Here is a 20314-nt window from a genome sequence, read left to right as displayed (position 1 = left end):
ATATTTTTGAGAAATATTTACATAGAAAGACAGTTTTAGATAGCATATTTATGAATTAAATGAAATTTATGAATTAAAATACCCTTTTCTATTATTTAGCTTACAAAGTTTGAGCTATTTTACAGAAACTATTGAAACTTGTTCTTCCAATAACTATATATCTCATTAATAATTTTTTTTTAATGTTTACATTATATATATATATATATATATATATATATATATATATATATATATATATATATATGTATGTATGATGTGTGTGTGTGTGTGTGTGTGTGTGTGTGTGTGTAATGTATTTCACAATAAAATATTTATTACAATTAGAGTAAATCAAAATATTCATAAAATATTTCAAGATGTGTATTGATATGTATCTATCTATAACCATATTATGAATTTTTGACATGATATAACATTAGGTAAGTACTTAACTAAAATTATATTTTAAACGCATGGTAACTTGCACATTTTTCTTTTATTATATCGACAAATTACAAAAGTAATTAATTTTGAAAAGTATCTTGATATTTGTATAATTTTGTGGAAATTATTTATTAATAAAATAATTTATGTTAGTCAACATATCTAGCAGAATAATGCTGGAAAAGGGAATAAATGGATATAAATAAGAATATAATTACGAAATGAAATAATTAATAAAAATTTATTTCTTGGTAGATAAAATATATATGTATAAATTCTCAACATCAATACATATTTTAAATAACATTAAACGCGTTCTTATCATCACATAATACCAAAAGCACCCTGCTATCATCTGAGTTTACATATCACGTATGAAAATAGAAAATTCTATATAGAAATCTATGAGGTATATATATATACATTATTGTAATTTTACATATACACAATTGTGAATATTATATTATATACAACTCTTTTTTTCACTTCTATTATATCCAGTTTGAAAAAATTTCAGGTTTATTCTTTTTTTATATAAGAATGCACATACGCGATGGCATTCCAATTTTATATCAAATCGAGTAATACTGTCTCAATATTAGTTTAATCTGCTATGTCAACATTGATCGCAACGTTAATTGTCATATTATATCAAGGTTCTAATCAACAATTGATTATAAGATTGAGGAAGAATACATTCTCGTATTTAGAGATATTGTAATACAAATATTTTCTCGGAACTTCATAAATGCAAATAGTAATAACGTATTGTGTACTCTGTATCATCAAATTTACAGAAAATTTAATTTACATCAAATAATATAACAAATTATATATTTCATATTAAATGCATGTTATATATATATAACTTTCATATATAAGTTTGTACTTTATCTTGATAATATTTTCGCATACATATGAAAATCTTTGATATAAATAGTATAATACTTTGCAAAAGAAAGATGGCAGGGTTTGGTAAGGTGAGGCGTTATGTGTATGCCATTCATTCATTAAATTATTGTCCATGATAATATTGACGTTAAGCTACTATTGGCGGAGGTACCCAACCTCCGAAACCTCGTTCCAATTCTTCTGCAACGGCAAGCGTCAGACGATCTTGATGAAGTCCCGCTACGACCTACATACAGTCAGAAAAATGTTATTTAGAGTATGATATCTTTATAATTCTATGTAAGAATATTATGCAGTATCAACAAGCACCTGTATTCCAATAGGAAGCCCTTGTTTATTTAAACCTAATGGACAAGCCGTAGCTGGTAGGCCTAACACATTAATTATTGCAGTATAAGAAAAATTGAACGGCTTGAACAATGGTTCATAGTGCATGGGAGCTGCAGTTGGATGAGTCGGATACAAAAATACACCATCTTCTCCCAAAATATCCTGAAAAACATGAGTTATAAGAAGTATTATAAGAAGAATGGTAAATAATAGTAATACATAATAATACATTCAAAAAATTTATCTTGATATATGTAATATGTCTCCAAGTAATATTTCTCCAAGGCTTTTTAATCATACCTTAAATTCCTGACAAAGATCTTTACTTTGTTGCATAAGTCGAACATGTTCCTCACTTCCATGCTTTAAGCCACATTTTTCAAATGCGGCAGTGATAAGAGCGACCAAAGTATGATCGCTCATACATAATATCCACTTAACAAATTCCCAGCAAATATTAATGTGGCCGTTCCTATTGGTTAACTCGTATGAAAAGTCCTTCTCATCCTTGGCCGTCATATTTGCCAACCAGAGAGCTATACCCTTTTTAAATTTCTTTACAGTTAATTTCGTGGCTTTAATCTTGTGCGCCTTCTCGAAATAGTTCAATGTTTTTTTCATTGCTTCCTTTATTTCTGGATCCACGGGGGAAATTAAATATTGACCGCCGTCGTCCTCCATATAATAGATCTAAATTCGTAGAGAAACATCGTTTCATGCTTATTATACACTATAAATTTATTAACCTTGCTTTCCCGCTGCAAAAGCATGCATGTATAAAGTAACATTAGGTTAAAGAGAAGTTAATTGTCTTTTATGAAATGTTAAATCAATTTGCCTTGATTTGTGAGATGTCAACTTTTTGATTCAGCTTTAATAGGTCGGCATTCTTGTCTGCGAGTATCTTAAGAATTAATGTAATATCTTGAGCGTATCTACACATTGGTCCAATGGCGAGTAATTGATCTTGTTCATCACTGTGTGCACTAGGGTACTGACCATCGTTTGAGATTATTCCTGTAATAAAAATATAACATTTTCGCGAAAAATTGATAATAAGAAATATGTGCCGCGTTAGTCAAGTTCTTAATCTTCTTCACCTTTAGATGGCTTATGGCCAAAAATTCCATTGAAGAATGCCGGCATACGAATAGAACCGCCAATATCTGAACCAATTCCAAGCGGCGATCCAGCCGCTGCTTGTATACAGCCTTCGCCTCCTGAAGAACCGCCTACAATGTGTCTGAAAGTAAATTACAATGAAATAAAAAGTTATAAGAGAATAAAAAAAAACTAATATAATTATTTTCATATAATTAAATTCAAATTAAGATTGAAGAAATTGGATTATATCGTGCTGTCTACACATTAACATATATACTGAACATTAAGTTAAAAATGCAATAATTATATTTTATAATATTTTATATCATTAATCATTATAACGGTTCTGCTCGCTATATTCTATACTTGATAAGATTGACTTATGCAACCGATTATATTTTTTCGATAGTTAAAGTCTCAACAAATAATTATGTCTTTAATGATACATATTATATCATGCTAATAATGTTATATATCGTACCTCGTATTATAGGGATTCTTAGTGGTACCAAAGAGACAGTTACTGCTTTCCCACCACATCGCCAGTTCAGAGATATTTGTCAATGCCAGAGGTATAGCTCCAGCTGACCTCATTAATTTTATCGCTTCTGCATCTCTATCAGCGATAATACTCTTTCGTATAACTAGACCAGCCGTGTGTTGCATATTCGCTACTTTTATACAGTCCTGCAATATAATAATTGAAAAGATATTTTCTCTTTTCTTAGATTCTAATCACGCAATTTTATGATATTGACGCAGATGATATGAAAGGCAAAAACATAATCTCTCATTATCATTAATTTATTATATCTATTAGTTAATGAAAGTAATAATTGCTGAGAATATAAAGGTTACCTTGGTAGTAAAAGGTACACCAAATAATGGTTTCTCCTTGGCTAACAAATCTGTGGACAGAGCGTCTTGAGATTTTAACAATTCATCGCATTTTCTCGCTTCTTCAAGAGCTTCCGTAAAACGTTCCGCAACTATACAGTTGAGTATCGGTTGAATTTCTTTTATTCTTTCTATATACGAAGATACCACTTCCTCCGAAGTTAACTATGAATAATAAACAGGTCACGTCAACCTTGCTGATATAAGTGTATCGTATAAGTAGATGATAAGGTTTAGTAAGGTTTACAGTACGCATTTCCGATACTTTTATTATTACGAGAAACAAAAAAAAAGAGAGAGAGAGAGAGAGAGAAGAGATCTCTAATCTTTTTTATATAAAATAATTAACAAAACCAGAAGATAGAAAACATATTTTTAATTCTTATATGATTTGTGATTTATTATATTTAAATTAAAACATTATAATGCTATTAATTATACAATGTAAAAATAAAACATTATTTTGTCATTAGATGTTTCGAAATGAGAGATAAATTAAAAAATTGATAAATGCGAATAGCTTGGAACTTATCAAAAATAAACTGTCAAAGCTTATCAAACATTCAAGAGATTCGATTCGACAAAGGATTTGAGAATAAAAAGAGACTTACTTGTCTGTTTCGAATTTTTAATGCTAAAGTAGTCGCACTATGCAGGAGAGTTAAATCTTTGACAGGTGGTTGAGATTCTGCTGGCCCGCTGATGTAAGCAACTAACAATAATATTCCTCGCATGATCACTTCCAGGAAGCGATGTAACACGCTTAGAATTTGCCGAATTTGCATCTTGCCACGCGTTTCTTCTTCAATTGATATTCACCTGTTGAAAAAAAAAAGTTTAATCCATACTTCTCATTGTTCTAATGTATTCGTATTGGATACGTGCCGAGCACATCTCTCACTAACAATAAGAATATATATTCATACATATCTATTTTCTAAACGCAAGTTAGGCGAAATACATGCTAACTTTAATTAAAATGCAGTTTAACTTAAAAAAAAAAAAAACAGTTTAACTGCATTCTTTAAGAGCATTCTTAAAGCAACGAAAGAACTGCATTCTTTAATGCATTTTAAAAGGGCGACTCTTAAAATGCATTTAAAGATTTTAAGATAAAAAGTAATTTTTAACTCCATTAAAAAAATTGCTTTTTCGTTCAATTTAATTTTGCAAATATAATAGTAAAATTCATTTTAAATTAAGCTTTATCAATATTAATTCATCGTCATGTGTTTGGGTCAAGATTATGTCAATGCATATGCAACATAGTGTATGAGCATAAATGTTTGATAACTTATCGCGGCATAACGTAACATTTATTCGTACTTGTTTTTATTTTATGTTTCTACATTCTATATTACATTCTTATAAATTACGTAATATTATCCATATTTTCACATTGTCTAATATTATCAGCGCGATGCTATCAATTCTATTAATGAATTTATTATAAAAGAAAAAAGGGAGAGATTTATAAAAAATTATTTATAGAGAATTACAAAAAATTATGAAAAAATATGTTATTATAATACTTTATAATAAATTCTATATTTTATTTTCTAATTCTATATTTATTCTAGATTCTATATTATATCAAAAAAAAAATATTTAAAAATAAAACTTGAAACTAATAAATAATTTTTTTAAGATTATAAATAATTCTTATTATAAAATTTTATAAAAAAAATTATAAAGAATAAAGTTTTGGATTGAAATATAAAGTTGATCGATTTAAAACTTCGCTAGATAGATCTATAATTCCATAATAAAGAACGTAATGAAAAACTTGATAAATTGCACGATTAATATCATGCGTAATTGCGTCTTCTTTCTGTCACACTTTACAATGACTTAATCGACACGTTGGCGATAAATAAACATCAGTATAGTAAGCAACGAGACATAAATCTCGCAAATAATCATCGCTAGAAAAATCGCATTAATATTCTTAGCCAGACCGATCCGAGAGAGATTCTACAATGATACACGCTTACGCACTTGTTGCAGTGAACAACCATTATAATGATGTAATCGTGAAATTACGTATCAAGGCTAACAGAACAATATGCTGAATTTGAACAGCTTTACAAATAACAAAATGAACAGAACATGTGTGCTTTTGTGTCTACCATTAAATTTTCCGCTCACAATAATTGTCTGCACACAATCGTTAAGGTTTTAATTATATATAACGTTATTATACTTAATATTGAAAGATAAAAGCTTGAGAGATTCATACTTTAAAAGTGCAAACTTTCACGTAACATTTTAATAGCTATTTAATATAAAGCTCAAGACTAAAAATTTGACATAATTTTGCTTGTGTCAGTGTAAAATTATAATAAACTCTTAATTATTCTCTTTTAAGAGACCTTTTAAGAGATATTGCAAATTAATTATTTTTAATATATTATTCTTATGTAATATATTAAGTTGTCGTTAAATCTAATTTTTCGTTTAATTTTATCCTAAAACATGAAAAATACATATTTATTTATATAAATTTTATGTTCATATAAAAATAATAAAAATTTATGTAATATTAAATTTAATATTAAATATATAAATTTTTATTTTTATATAAAATTTATATAAATAAATATGTATTTTTCATGTTTCGGAATAAAATTAAACAGCAAATTAGCTTTATTTTCTCGTGTGTAGTTTTTTGGTATAGTGATCGCAACTAAATTATATTTGCAAATTTTACGTTGCTGGCATTTGATTGATCGTACATGTATTTTAAACGCCGACAGGGCTCGACACAAAATGCTTCTCATCGGTGCAAGGTTATTTTGTGCAATCATTCCAGATGGACGATTAAAGTATTATCACGAATAAAGATAATATGATTGAAATGCAGTAGTATAGGGCAAGTGGGAGCAGACAATTCAATAGCATCCTATTGAAGGTACACATTCGAATACTATCAGAGCATTCTGTATTTTATTGTTATCAATAGAATTGTGTGCTGGGGAAATATGTACGCACGTGTTACACATATTAATTTGTCGGCATTACAAACCGTGTGTATACATACACCGTTAATTAAACCAGTTTTTATGTAATAATGTAAATTTCCTGTGTTGAGTGCGAATTATGCGATTGCAAGTTTGATGTTCATTCGCTGTGTAATTTATATCATACTTTAAAGAAAATCATTCTAATATTTTTACAATCGACAGGCCTGTTTATGTCAAGTTTGTTGGAACGAGTTGCCATACTATTGCTATGAATCATTAATACTTGATTACATTACGATATAAAAATACTATACAATCTTATACAATAGGCTTCTACATGAGCAAAATATAAAGCGATATATATATATATATATATATATATATATATATATATATATATATAAACGTAACAAAAATTTTTCCTCATAAATGGCCATCTCTTTATTATATAATCAACATATATAAAAATTACATCCGCGATTAATAATTCAGTTCTCCCCTTCGCTTATATATGGGAATTATAATGCATGAAAGAGAGGAGGGGGAAGGGATAATAAATCAATAATTAGCCGGAATTAATTAATTGAGATTATCGAGTATACGCAGGTGGAGATGTTAAGACTATCAAAAAAAAGGACAAAAGAAACGCTTCGAGGCAACGTGATACGAGTGTCACGTTTCACGCGATCAATGTATATATTAAGATGTCAACGATAATACTTTTTTTTTTTTTATTTGCAATCGATTCTCAGAAATATTTATACGTTATGTCGCGACATGCCGGCGATCTAATCGATCGCAGGAATATCGTCGACCGGAAGAGTTATCTAGCTCGTAACCATATGTCAATCGTTGACATTCATCTAATTTCGAAGACTCTCTCTTGCTCTCGCGCGACTCTCGCAATTGTTGCGCAGCCTGTCAAGGGGCGGTGAATTATTTACCTGGTTCTCAAATGTCGCGGATGATTAAAGGGTTCCATGAAACGGAAACCAACCGTCTCGCTCGATGATGTTGTTATTTATAATTCGGGGCCGTTCGCGTGACACATTCGTGCTTCTCACGAGACGACTATCTTTTCCTCCTAGTCTGAGATATCAACGTACAAGAAGCCGTTCACTGATGCATCGATCCTCGAAAGAATCTTATCGTGTTCACGACTAATCTCTCTCCACTGTAAGCTATCTCGCAGAAATAAATTACCTGGTCTATACAGATGTTTTTCCTTTGGACGTCTTTTGAGCATGTGTGTTGTTAGGGTTACGCGATTTGACGTGCCGCGTCAGCGAAAGAGAAAGGAAGAGTAGGTAGAAAGAAAAGGAGAGAGAGAAAGAGAGATTTATTCATCGTGGATCCGGTCGGGCGGATAGAGAAAGCCGACAAGAACTCACGGATGGGGCGAACGATTCGAACCAGGAGTCATCGACGAAATGATTTTTACACGATCCTGTTATAATCCGCTATAATATTCGTCTTTTTCGGCTGCATCAACGACGAGACGCGGTCCGCCGATCTTTTTTATTTTCGAGCACCAGACGTCGACTGCCTCCCCGATCGTGACTCGCTTCTTTCAAGGAGCAACGAGCACACTGACATCGACGAACCGTCACCCACCCATCGTTCATTGTATGAATATATATATATATATATATATATATATATATATATATATATATATATATAATATATATATGTATGATATACGTACATGGATGTGCCACCAATTTAATATGTAGTACGCCGTATGCCGTACGCCGCGCGATTCACTCTAGGGTTCGACACGCACCGAGTTCTTCCGAACTGTCACGAGTCTGACAGCTGCGCGCGACGTGAATATAGGTACGAGCGGACGTGAATCAGGAGCGGCCTTGAAAACTCATTGGACCCGCTGCCTCTCTCTCATGTGCGAGATATACATATATTCTCATATATATATATATATATATATATAAAATAAGATATCACATGGATTGCGATTTAAATCTCAATAATAAATCCTTTTGATAAAGGTAAATAATTATTGTATTATCATTGTAGTATCATCACTAACATATTACACATTTCGATTAATATATTTTTTTTCAATGATAAGTGTGCTAATTATCATTTTGTGTCGACGAGATTTTTACGAACAAATAAATATAAATATTAAAAAAAAGAAATGAAAAAAGTGGCGACAGCATCGTGTGTCAACTCGACATAAGATACGGCCTTACCTTACTCGCGAGACGTTTCACCTTCCACCAGTTGGCGGGACGGAACAGGCGGATAGAGCGTCCTAACCTCTCGTCTCTCCGAAACGTGTCCGCGATTGTCAATAATACCCAGTGATTATTCGAGATCGTTGAGTTCTTCCGGCGAGGCGCACGCGTGTGCTGCGATAATGAACTAACGATATTCGGCACTCGTGCTGTCTCGCGCGTTTAATCGTCCTCTATCGTGACACGATATAAATTGTTCCGTAACGTCCTAGACAAGATAACCTATCTGCGAACAAGTTGATTCGCGTATCATATGCGATATGCGAGTATATTGCAAAAAGGTTAAAATAGGAGCGTGATTTTGGTAAATTCACGGATCTTCGAAGATGACCTTGTGTGTCGCGGCAACAGAAATCACGACGACGTAAAATTGGCGCGAAAAACATATGCGAAAAACACTTAGAAACACACGAAAAGTTGAACTCGCGATGTTGGAGCTACCTAATATTTATTTTGTATGCAATTACTTTCTGACACAGGCAGGATAGACCTAGAATAAATTTCCGACAATAAACTATTTATCATATGCACATATAAATCGACAGATAAATAAGACTGTATAATTTAGTAGGTTATTTTTATATTTTATCTTATCTGAATAATGTATATTCTAAAACATTCTCGTTTTGTTATGACAAAATTCTATTTTATGTGCATTTTATATAAGTACACGTATTTTGTATATTTATCTATAATTATTTTTCTTCACGAATATTTGCATGTGCAAAAAACTTTACATTAAAGCTGTTTTGAAAAACTAGTGTCAACATATATAATATAATCTCGCTTTTTTAAATCGAAATAAAATAGATGCGTGATTTATGAATCCCTATTGAGAAGCCTAAAGATGTAACAAGATAGAGAATTCATATGAATCAATATTATCCACACAATATGAGTCTCATATTCTCTTTTATCATTATTTGAAACATAAACTTATATAATTAATTAATTAATTTTATATTATTAATTTTATAATTAATTAATTTTTTATTAAAATTTAACGTTTTATATTTTGCAATGTAAATACGATGACATATAAAAAGCGCTTCTATCTCGGATAATATTTCATCTAAGGCCCAAATATTTCAAAGATAGCAGGAGCCAGGATGCGTACATTCATTGATGTATAGCAGACCGAATGTCTCTCATTGCAACCAATTACTTCCTAATCATTCGACAAAGAGTGTTTAAGGCTCTGCGTAATTTTACTATTACCTTACTCTTTTATCAGCAAGAATGTCGTCGAGATCTTTTGTAAGTCATGAACGAAAAACAAAACCTAATCGAAGCCAATTTTATATGCTAAAGCATTTTTCGAACATCATTCAATTCCTTTAATCTTTAACATTGTTGTTGTTACACATAGCATATTGATATATTTTAGTATATTTTTTTGATATCACAAAATGAAATGTTTTATTTTTAATAGTTTTAAAATTTCTTATTTATTTATTTTTTCATTTTCTTTCTTATTTATTTTAAATAGAATTACACAGAATTCAAAATTAAAATAATTGTATTTTAAAATATATATTTAAGTTAATTTTATCATCAAACTTATTATTTTTACTTATTATTAACTATTATCAAACTCTTTCTCTCTCCCATTTAATTCTTATTGAATTTTTTAAATAATAACAGCAGTTATAGATTATCACATTAATTTTTCTAATTATTGTTTACAAAAAAATATCAAGAATTTCAATTTTAATCTTAAATTTTTTTAAAACATATGTAATAAAGAAAAATAAAATTAAAACAAAAAAATATTGTTTAATAGGAAATATTATTTATTAAAATATTTTATATATAGAGATTTATATATATTGAATTCAAGATTACTAGATTTATATAAGTGTATATATTACATTACAAGAATTATATATATTGAATTTAAAATTTTATTCGCTAATCCATTGTATATTTAATCTTTAAAATTTAATTAATATAGATAAAGGGAGCAAAATCAGCAAAATTTTTAATAGCTTTATTAAACGCCAGACTCAATTGTAGTTTTTTTTACTCTACCAATTAAAACCATAATTGTGCACATCGATGCACATGGTGGATTATAAGTAAATTAAGTTGCGTTTATTGCGTTTATATAATTAAATTGCACAGAAAAACTATATGGAGAAAGCGAATCGAGAACGAACGTTAGTCGCGTCCTGATATGTGTCTCGCTTTCTAAATTTCAAAATATATAATATACACAATGATGATTTCTGTGATCATGTTGCTAATGCCGATTTTAATGAATTTTTAATTTCAGAAGATCTATTAACGCTTATACACAGAAAAGAATAATAATTTGTGTAACATTTAAAGAATAGAAGTTACTTTTTTTTAAATTATTTTATTATGATAATGTTTAATATTGAGAGAGAATGATATGGTTAGGTATAATTATATATCATTTTTTACAATAATTGTTTATTTTCATTGAAATAATATTTTTCACTATATATATATATATTACTTTTATGTGTGGCAGATTTCTATGAGCTAAACCATGCGGTCTTTATTGGGATATATCTGACGAAGCAGCTCTTTGAGTTTTCCGAACTTCTTATATTCAAAAGGAAACTGATGGAATCGATGAAAAGGAACGTTTCATCGGAGAATCAACCAAGAGAACAGAATGGAAAAGGCAAATGTCAGAGTTGTAGTACCGGTGATATTCAAGAGAAAATGAAGAAAGTGGATGTGAAAACGTCTTCGCCTACCAGTCTATTGGCCAAAAATACTTTAATGTTACCTACTGGAGTCATTAGACCCGAGCGAGTGCAAGCGAGCGCAGAAACCAAAACAATGTCCTCGTCCGGATCTGCTACTGGTGAGAATGTTTGATTTTTTTTATAAATATTGATTCTTTCAGTCAATTAAACTGAGAGAAATAATAGATCATATTTTTTTCTTATTTTATAGACAATTCTTTATAAAAATATAAGAAAAAACGTAGAGCTTTTTTTATTCTAACACTTTCTTACGTCTTTACAAAGAATAAAATTCTGAAAATTTTATATCCCGTGCATTTTGATGCGAAAAAATCTATAAACGAAGGAGAGTGAACATTTTCTTTTTATCCATTTTTTTTTTGTTTCATGACTTATATGCCCCTGTTCACATGAGAACACATGAGTCTTATTGTTTTATTCAAACAATACGTGTTCCATTATTAAATCAGAATTGGATGATCAAGTTTTCCGTGTTATTGACTTCCCTGCCGTTGATCTTGGTGCGCGGAAAAGCGCGCTCCGAGACTGGAAAGAGATCCTGCGTGTTGAGCTGAGCGTCGTCCATCGCTACTATATTGATCTACCTGTCTCAGGGGCTTATATTCGGCCGCGTGTTTCAGCGCAGTACCCTTCGGTCCTTCACCACGACATCACCGAGATCTCGTTTCTCGCCGTTCGATTCGCATTCGTGGATTTTCATCTCCTGTTTTCACACTCATCGTAGTTAATCATCGCATCGTAGTTAATCATCGTTGCTTCTCTCGCTAATGTAGATGACGATAAGTCATCCCTTTTCGGATATACTGTATTAAGTGAGCATCAGATGCGCGTTAGACGCGCGCATCATCTCTTCACGATGCATAATAATTGGTCCTTCTCGTATATTTATTATTAGTAGGTTGGATCGATTGTGACCTAAACAACACAGGCGGTCGAAACCATTTTCTTCTATAACTGCATTTAGTCGAAACTATTTAATTCCAATAGCATTGTTGAAATAGCGTAGGACTTTCACTTCAAGTTTACTTTTCCATTAGAAGTTTCATCAAATTAAATTTTATAACAATCGAGTATATCTCTTTGAAGAATTTGAAATAGTTCTTTAATTTATTAACTTAATAATTGTTTGACTTTTTGGATTGTACGGTGCTTGTTATTAATTATTGTTCGAAATAATAGAGTTTTGAATTTTATTTTAAATTTATTAAAAAAAGAAATAAAATTTTATAATATATAATAAATTTCTTTAACATTATGCCATCCACACACACATACACACACACACACACACACACGCACGCACGCACGCACGCACGCACGCACGCACGCACGCACGCACGCACGCACGCACGCACGCACGCACGCACGCACGCACGCACGCACGCACACGCACACGCACGTATAAATTTTTAGAAATGAAAAACTGATACTATAAATTTATAAGAGAATATATTGTGTTAAAAAAAGAACGATAAAAATATGGAATATATTTAGAAAAATAGAGAAAAAGCATATAATATAATACTAAAAACAAGAGCAGAGTTAACAGCACAAAGCATTATATTATCTTGAATTGACAATTAAAGGAAAATTTGAGATATCGAATATCAGACAGGTGGCGGATTATCGGAATATTATATTGATATTGGATTAAAAAAATTTGCGATTGATGATGTGGCGAACGATATTTGTGAATCCGTGAGAGGTCTGTTTGAAATTAAATTCACATGGTATTTCTGCTTCATGAATTAACTAAACATTCATAATTACATGCACTTTAATTAGTTAATTGGTTTTAATTGTTATATAATAGCTAATCGTGATATCAATAGTTTTGGAATTACAAATGATTGAAAAGGAAGGGATTTTCGCAAACATACTGTACTTATGATTAGAGTTAAATACTATACTATACTTTTAGAATTAAAAAGTTAACAAAACTATATTCTACATAATTAATATCAGATGAAGTTTACTGTAAGAGAATTTTAATATCATTACAAAGGTGAGATGCAAGAAAATATTCATATATAAATATTTATTTATTAAGAAAAAATCAATTTAAAAAAAAAATTGATTGATTAAGAATTCAGTTAAAATAAAGAAAAATAAAAAATAAAGAATTTTTGTTAAAATTTTTTTCTTAACGAAAATATCGAAAGAAATCATCTTTTTGCAATTTCCAATTTTTTTCATTATATATATATCTTTGTAATGATATTAAAATTCTGTTATAGTAAACTTCATCTGATATTAACTGTATAGAATGTAATTTTGTTAACTTATATATATATATATATATATATATATATATATATATATTTATTTATTTATTTATTTATTTATTTATTTATTTATTTATTTATAGCTTCTATTGATGCGCACATATGACCTCGATATTTACCTGTGACATTATTACATCTCTAATATTCGATGCTAATAATATATTTTTTTTGTCATTTCTTTCAAAGATCGAAATTCTGTTTATCTTTTTTGTTCTATTTCGTATGCGTCGAGAGAATTTAATTTTTAAATGATGTCAAAGCAACATTCAAAAAATGAAATAATCTGAGAATTTTTTGTGGCTTTCACTTTTTTCTTTTTTTTACGAAGTAACTATGAAAATGATCGTGTTTCCGCGATTTTTGTCGTTCCCATGAAAAAATGCCACGATGCTGCGGTGCATCTTTGGTTTCCGCCGCGGATGGCAATGGCTCTCCGCAGAGTCTTGGTCTGCAAATTCAAGATGGTTAGTAATTAATGTAATTATCAATTAATCTACTCTTGCGATCATGTTTATGTGCACGTACTCATCGTTGTAAATGGCGCCTTTATGCTCTCAAACACTAATTTATGTAATAAATAGATGATTTATGTTGCGTGTGTAAAAAAATAAATGAAACAATTTTTGAAACATTAAAAATACGATAAAGCAAAGTGAAAATGTTTATAAATTATTAGTTAAAAAAATCACAATTTAAACTAATAGAATTAAAGTAATAAAGCTATAATTTTAATTTATGTATTAATTTTAATTGTAATAATTAATTATAAATTAAATAAATTAAAAAATTAAATGATTTACAGATATTAAAAGTTGAAATTTGAGATATAAATATATTGGTGATATTACTTTATCAATATTGAATTCTTAAACAAGTTTATCGCATATCTAATGCATAATTTAAAGCAAATGTAATGAATTTTATTATTTTTTTTTACAGGAAACCCACGAAATAAGACAGCCTTAGCACCGGGGCATAGTCTGATGGATTGGATCCGTCTGGGTAACTCGGGAGTCGATTTAACCGGAGTCGGTGGTGTACCACGTGTTGTAACATTATCTGAACTTGCTAATCATAATAAGCAAACTGATGCTTGGATCGCGATACGTGGTTTGTTTATTTCTGCACTTTATGATGTCTCATTAGAAGAAGAATCTCTTTGTCATCGTCAACTATCTGTAAACATGTTTAATATATACATAAAAAAAAACGTAACGTTAAGTTATATAATTACTTACATGATAATTAAAATCTATTTGACCATAATGAAATTTTTGCCATTTATTGACTTATGTACATATAAATTGACGATTTTAATGTCGCTCAAATTTCGAAATAACTTAATATAAATATTGAATTTTCCGATTTGAACATTTGATTTTGTTTGCAGGAGTAGTATTCAATGTTACGCGTTATATGGATTTCCATCCGGGAGGAGTCGACGAATTGATGAGAGGTGTTGGGAAGGATGCTACGAAGTTATTCGAAAACGTAAGATCCTTTACTCGCAATCGTATCATTTTATTGTATTGCTGTCATCTCGCTAAGTGGTAATTACTTTTATGTACCCGTAGATCGTTAATTCCAGGTTCACGCTTGGGTGAATTATCAGAGCATTCTACAAAAATGCGTCGTTGGCAGATTAAGTCGCGGTGCTTCTTCCACGTCGAGCACTTCTTCCATAACGGAAAAGTCGGTTTCGAGTGCGAACAACCGTTCGTCCGTAACGTTAGATCTAAGCAAAAGTTCCACTGGTGAGTACCTATTGTAGCTGTTGCATCGTATGGTTTTCTAGGTCATCTATATTTAGAGAAGCATTACTGAATCGGTAGATCGTACTGGTTTATTGCATTTATTGTCTTCTTATATGTTTGTGCGTACAATTGTTCAAAGTTAATCGGATGACTCTTTTTTTCTATAAAGATCGATAAACATTGAAATTTATTCCTCAATTTATTCCTCATTGAATATTATTCCTCAAACTCCCCGTTTTTCATCAATTTTTACAAATTATTTTTAATTGTTTAACTTATAAATATTAACATGTTTTCGTATAAATGCCTCTTTGTTGGATTTATACTATCATATCTGTACATTAATGTAAATTAATGATTTATAATTACAATACATTGTAAACAAAGCAATAGATAGAATGAAATATATCAAGTTTTATACAATTATGCATTAAATAAATTGTAAGATAATTATTACAGCATTTCATTGTTTTAGCACAAAAGATAGCTGAAGAAAATTCTACAGATTCATTAAATATAAATATAAATATGGATTGGCGGCAAACATCTAACTCCATCACACTCTTTTATCAAACTATACGCAATTTCCCTGGAGTATATTATCAATTGCAAAGGTTAAGTGATTCAAAGCTTATTTTCAAGCTCACTTTCGAAAAGTTCATTATTATCGATGAGCTTGAATTAATTGCAGATGTGGAATGGCCGCCAATTTGTAAAAGGGATTTCGACGTAATGCAGGTAAATTATATCTTATTCTTAAATGGATTCATATAAAAACAAATTACATATTTATTTCTAATGTATATTATTACGACTACATTATACAACCTACATTAATAAATTAAATAAATTTGTGACTTAAATGTTGCAGGTAGATTTTACGTTCACAAAAAAAATTAAAGATATTTGGAAATCTCAGGGGAACCATACATTATCGCGAGAATCATGCACGAACAAACGCACGTATAGAGAGTACAAAGTACTCAGTAATACACCCCTTAGTAAATTAGTTAATTTATTAGTCTTGTGTGCGACAGATTTTTTAGAATTAATTCCCATTGGTAGATACGTAGAAGTTAAAATGAATGTAATGGGTAAGTAACCATAATATAGATATTTGCTCTTTTGATGTTTCATATTTATATATACTTATAAAAATATTGATATAAAAAATCATCAATTATCTCAAAAATATATTGATATATTCTGTTATATTTGCATAGGAATGGAAGTATCAAGGTCATATACGCCTGTCCCACCGTGCCTTCATCCTGAAGATATGGCGCCAAATTACAAGCCAGATTGTATTTGCTTAATGATAAAACGATATTCGAATGGCGCACTCAGTCCGTCCATCACCAAATTACAACCTGGCCAAACCCTTACAATGAGCAATGGTTTAGGTGCCTTTGTAACCGAATCTTTCGATCGGTATCCTGTCATTCATATGCTGGCAGGTGGAACGGGTTTAACCGTAATGTTAGGAATAATTCAGCGAGCATTAGCAAGGCGCAGCGTGTAAGTGCATAGATTCTTGAGATTTTGCTTGCGAATGTTAATGCCTCTCATTCTTGGGGTTCTAAAATAATAACAACAAAATGTAATGAAATATAGTGAAAAACATATGATATTATTCGTATTAATAACAGTAAATTCAATTGTTAATAATATAATATTCGTTTTTGTATGTTTATTCCTAATTAATCTAACACTTTTTCAGAACATTAATCAATCTTCTAAACTTCAATAAGGACGAAGACAATATGTTTTATGTGGCACAACTTGACAAAGTGTCTGCAGAGAAGAAGTAAGTATGCACGCAGAATGAAATTGTATGCTTCAAAGTTTTATAGAAAGAAATTATATCTATTTGTAAATACATTGCCTGTGTAACTACGCTTAATTATTTTTATAAAAATAAAAAAGAAATTTTTTTTATCAATCTATATGTAATTTCCATTACATTTGATATTTTTTTCATTAGATTCAAGGTTACGCATATCCTTTCACAAGCAAGAGATAAGTGGGAGGGTAGACACGGTTCTGTATCAGATGAATTGTTGAAGGAATTAGTTGGCGAGTGTTCATCCGAGGGATGTGTATTTACATGTGGACCAAAAGGATTTATGCTATCTGCAAAAAAGTATATAGAAATTTTTATTTATTAATTTTATAAAGAAAGTTATTTTCTTATTATTTTTATTAAATTTACATAAATAAGTGTCAGTTTTTATTATAAAAAAATATAATTTTTAAATATATATGAGTATTCTTAATTACTTGATTAACATCAATTCTTATTTTCAAAGCTTTGCCAATTGATTTCTTTGATTAATATATCATATTAATTAATATTGATCATATTAATATATTAATATATTATCATATGTGTTTAGGTGTATTCAGAGACTTGGTTGGAAACCTCATCAAACATATGAATTCGACGATTAATCGTCTTGAAAGTATATATGCCGAATATGTGTTTTCTTTCTTTCTAGAGAGGCCTAATAAAAAGAAATCCTGTACCTGTTGAATCATATTTAGTCGAATGTTAGTACAGATGCTCTGGTGATAGCCATGGACTGTAATATGTCTATAACTAATGTGTATTTTTCTGGAATAATGAAGATTTCAAAGTACTTTTACTCCCGTCTCCGCCCATAACGATACATTATTAGCTGTGAAAGATATACACACTGTATGTAAAGTAGATTTACATGTAATTTTGCAATTGTATGGCAATCACGAAATAGGGATGAATTGTTATGTAATTTAGGTAAAAGACCAAAGAACTCTTTTATATAATTTTATTATGATTTTTGAAATCATTGTTTTGTATCTGTTGCAGAAAAAATGTTTCGTTAAAAAGATTATCTTTATTAAAATGAATATTTGACATGAAATCAAATGATAATTTTGACTTTTTTAATTCAGTTTTCTTAAATTGTATCCTATTTTTTGCATATAAAAACAATTCAAAAATGTGTTGTACATTGATACATGATATAACATGATTGTTATGTTCTGATGTGATTGATAATAGTATGAAGTTTTTTCATGCCAATTATCACATAATAATAAAGGTACTAATTTCATTTTTATATTAGTTGTTAAGCTCCAACCATACATATTACATGCACATCTTTTCTATGAGGATTTTAAACGCCCATAATATAATGCACAATTAAATAAGGGGATAAAAATGCAATGAGAATAATTTTATGCGGAATTTATTCTTCAATTATAATTGCAGAATTTTGTATATTTCTCTTTTACATAAGATGAGTATTTTTCTTATTAATATGTATTATTTATTGCTAATACATACTGTTGATGTTTTATTTATGTAAATATATAATATTAAATAATTATATATTCTTTGAAAAAAGATTATATGTAAAAATGCTGTGCATTTATATATGTATATATATTTGCTAATTAATTGAGATATTAACTAGAATAAATACATACTACATGATTACTACAAAATCACTCGTGTTTTTTTAAAATACGAATACTTAAGTTATATCTTTAAAAAAAATTTTTTTTGTGATTACATAATTTTAGTTAATACTAGTTAATTACAACTCAAAATTATGTAATTTGATAATTAAAAATGCAAACTAATGTAGTAATACCAAGTGTTACTTTTATAATAATTTTATTTTTTGGAAATTTAATTTGCACGTTAATAACTTTTTTAATTTTATTTGTAGATGTGATGCGCGCCTTCGTTTTTTGCTCTTGACATAAATGCCTTTATCTCTGCAATGTACTGTCGAAAAACTTTGTGACACACGAGGTTTATTAAAATTCTCTTATTTTTCTTCCTCGCCTTTTACGTATTCTACATTGGAGAGTGCTACAAAAATCGAGGAAATATATTCGGCTCTTGCCTCTGCTAAATTTCTTAGATTGAAAAACTGCAAGGAGTATCTCGAGAGTACATCGCGTGGATATATAGTGAAGATGTAAATTTTCACCTTCAATCTCCCCGAGATGCTCCGCCACCCCCAATAACGCACACCGGGATATTTATCTAGGCAACCCAGAAGAAGACGAAGAAGAAGCGAGAGAGCGTAATAACGCCCCCGTCCTCCCCACCGTCACTCATCACCAGCGAGCGGTTTACACAAAAGGGGCCCCACCGACCGCTCGACCAATAAGGGAACTTTCCATAATGCAAAACTTTGTCGAGGCCGGCTTAATTTTCCGGCGCCGTATATACAGAAAGTGCCTATTGATCGCGGCAAGTTCTTCCCCGCGAGATATGACGTAACTACATCACACAGGCGGACAGCAAGATAAATGTCTTTCGATGTCGGCGACGAAGAAAATTATGTCACACAGGCGGCGCGGCGCCTGTTGGATCTCAATCGTGCCACCCCCCTTCCCATATGTATGCTCTTCCCGCTTCTCCTCGGATAGTCACATAGCATACGGCAAATTGCGCAAAAAGCTCGGAAGCATTTTAAGCAAGATCGAAGCAAGACCGCTTCAATACTTAACGATTTGGATACGTGACCGTTCGCTCGTTACACTATTTCGTCACGGGTGAAATCGGCGATTGATGAGTATTTAATGATACACTTGGATTTGTACGTGGAATCATTGAAACTTTTTTTTCCGACAAAGTGGGAC

The 20314-nt window shown here is 30.2% G+C and overlaps 2 protein-coding genes across 9 annotated transcripts; one reads left to right on the top strand and one right to left on the bottom strand.

Moving 5' to 3' along the window:
* Window positions 1–648: 648 nt before the first annotated feature.
* LOC126855771 (fatty-acid amide hydrolase 2) lies at window positions 649–8987 on the bottom strand. 5 transcript variants are annotated; one of them, XM_050603695.1, is made up of 10 exons: window positions 8341–8423; window positions 8024–8221; window positions 4281–4488; window positions 3631–3834; window positions 3254–3459; window positions 2769–2911; window positions 2507–2685; window positions 1969–2358; window positions 1648–1830; window positions 649–1564 (listed from the first exon to the last, which is right to left on the bottom strand). In XM_050603695.1, exons 3-10 carry the CDS (start codon window positions 4452–4454, stop codon window positions 1466–1468), a joined length of 1578 nt encoding a protein of 525 aa, XP_050459652.1. In that variant the 5' UTR covers window positions 4455–4488; window positions 8024–8221; window positions 8341–8423; the 3' UTR covers window positions 649–1465. The 5 variants fall into 5 exon arrangements, with proteins under 5 accessions (XP_050459652.1, XP_050459671.1, XP_050459661.1 ...); XM_050603714.1 differs by lacking the exons at window positions 8024–8221; window positions 8341–8423 and adding an exon at window positions 8849–8987; XM_050603704.1 differs by lacking the exon at window positions 8024–8221 and having other exon boundaries at window positions 8341–8495.
* Window positions 8988–9105: 118 nt separating this feature from the next.
* Window positions 9106–18215, top strand: LOC126855744 (cytochrome b5 reductase 4). Of its 4 annotated transcripts, none has more exons than XM_050603630.1 (12): window positions 9210–9348; window positions 9992–10150; window positions 11391–11732; window positions 14859–15029; window positions 15310–15410; window positions 15508–15673; window positions 16149–16411; window positions 16545–16767; window positions 16897–17191; window positions 17394–17480; window positions 17658–17816; window positions 18070–18215. In XM_050603630.1, exons 3-12 carry the CDS (start codon window positions 11486–11488, stop codon window positions 18122–18124), a joined length of 1767 nt encoding a protein of 588 aa, XP_050459587.1. In that variant the 5' UTR covers window positions 9210–9348; window positions 9992–10150; window positions 11391–11485; the 3' UTR covers window positions 18125–18215. The 4 variants fall into 4 exon arrangements, with proteins under 4 accessions (XP_050459597.1, XP_050459587.1, XP_050459577.1 ...); XM_050603620.1 differs by having other exon boundaries at window positions 9333–9460; window positions 9988–10150; XM_050603640.1 differs by lacking the exons at window positions 9210–9348; window positions 9992–10150 and adding an exon at window positions 9106–9197.
* The last annotated feature ends 2099 nt before the right edge of the window (window positions 18216–20314 follow it).

Source organism: Cataglyphis hispanica, chromosome 2 (assembly GCF_021464435.1).
Source record: "Cataglyphis hispanica isolate Lineage 1 chromosome 2, ULB_Chis1_1.0, whole genome shotgun sequence".
Classification (NCBI taxonomy): Eukaryota; Metazoa; Arthropoda; class Insecta; order Hymenoptera; family Formicidae; genus Cataglyphis; species Cataglyphis hispanica.
Note: the sequence above shows the minus strand (reverse complement) of the source record. Positions and strands in the feature narration are given on the sequence as shown.

What these genes read in the sequence shown, in the direction of transcription:
- LOC126855771 (XM_050603714.1), bottom strand. Translation starts at nt 4,454, where the DNA reads ATGCAAATTCGGCAAATTCTAAGCGTGTTACATCGCTTCCTGGAAGTG. An exon ending in ATCTTTGTCAGGAATTTAAG is followed by an intron (nt 1,831 to 1,968) that starts GTATGATTAAAA and finishes CATGTTTTTCAG; the next exon opens with GATATTTTGGGAGAAGATGG. An exon ending in GGCTTCCTATTGGAATACAG is followed by an intron (nt 1,565 to 1,647) that starts GTGCTTGTTGAT and finishes GACTGTATGTAG; the next exon opens with GTCGTAGCGGGACTTCATCA.
- LOC126855744 (XM_050603640.1), top strand. Translation starts at nt 11,486, where the DNA reads ATGGAATCGATGAAAAGGAACGTTTCATCGGAGAATCAACCAAGAGAA. An exon ending in CTCGTCCGGATCTGCTACTG is followed by an intron (nt 11,733 to 14,858) that starts GTGAGAATGTTT and finishes TTTTTTTTACAG; the next exon opens with GAAACCCACGAAATAAGACA. An exon ending in GCATTAGCAAGGCGCAGCGT is followed by an intron (nt 17,192 to 17,393) that starts GTAAGTGCATAG and finishes ACACTTTTTCAG; the next exon opens with AACATTAATCAATCTTCTAA.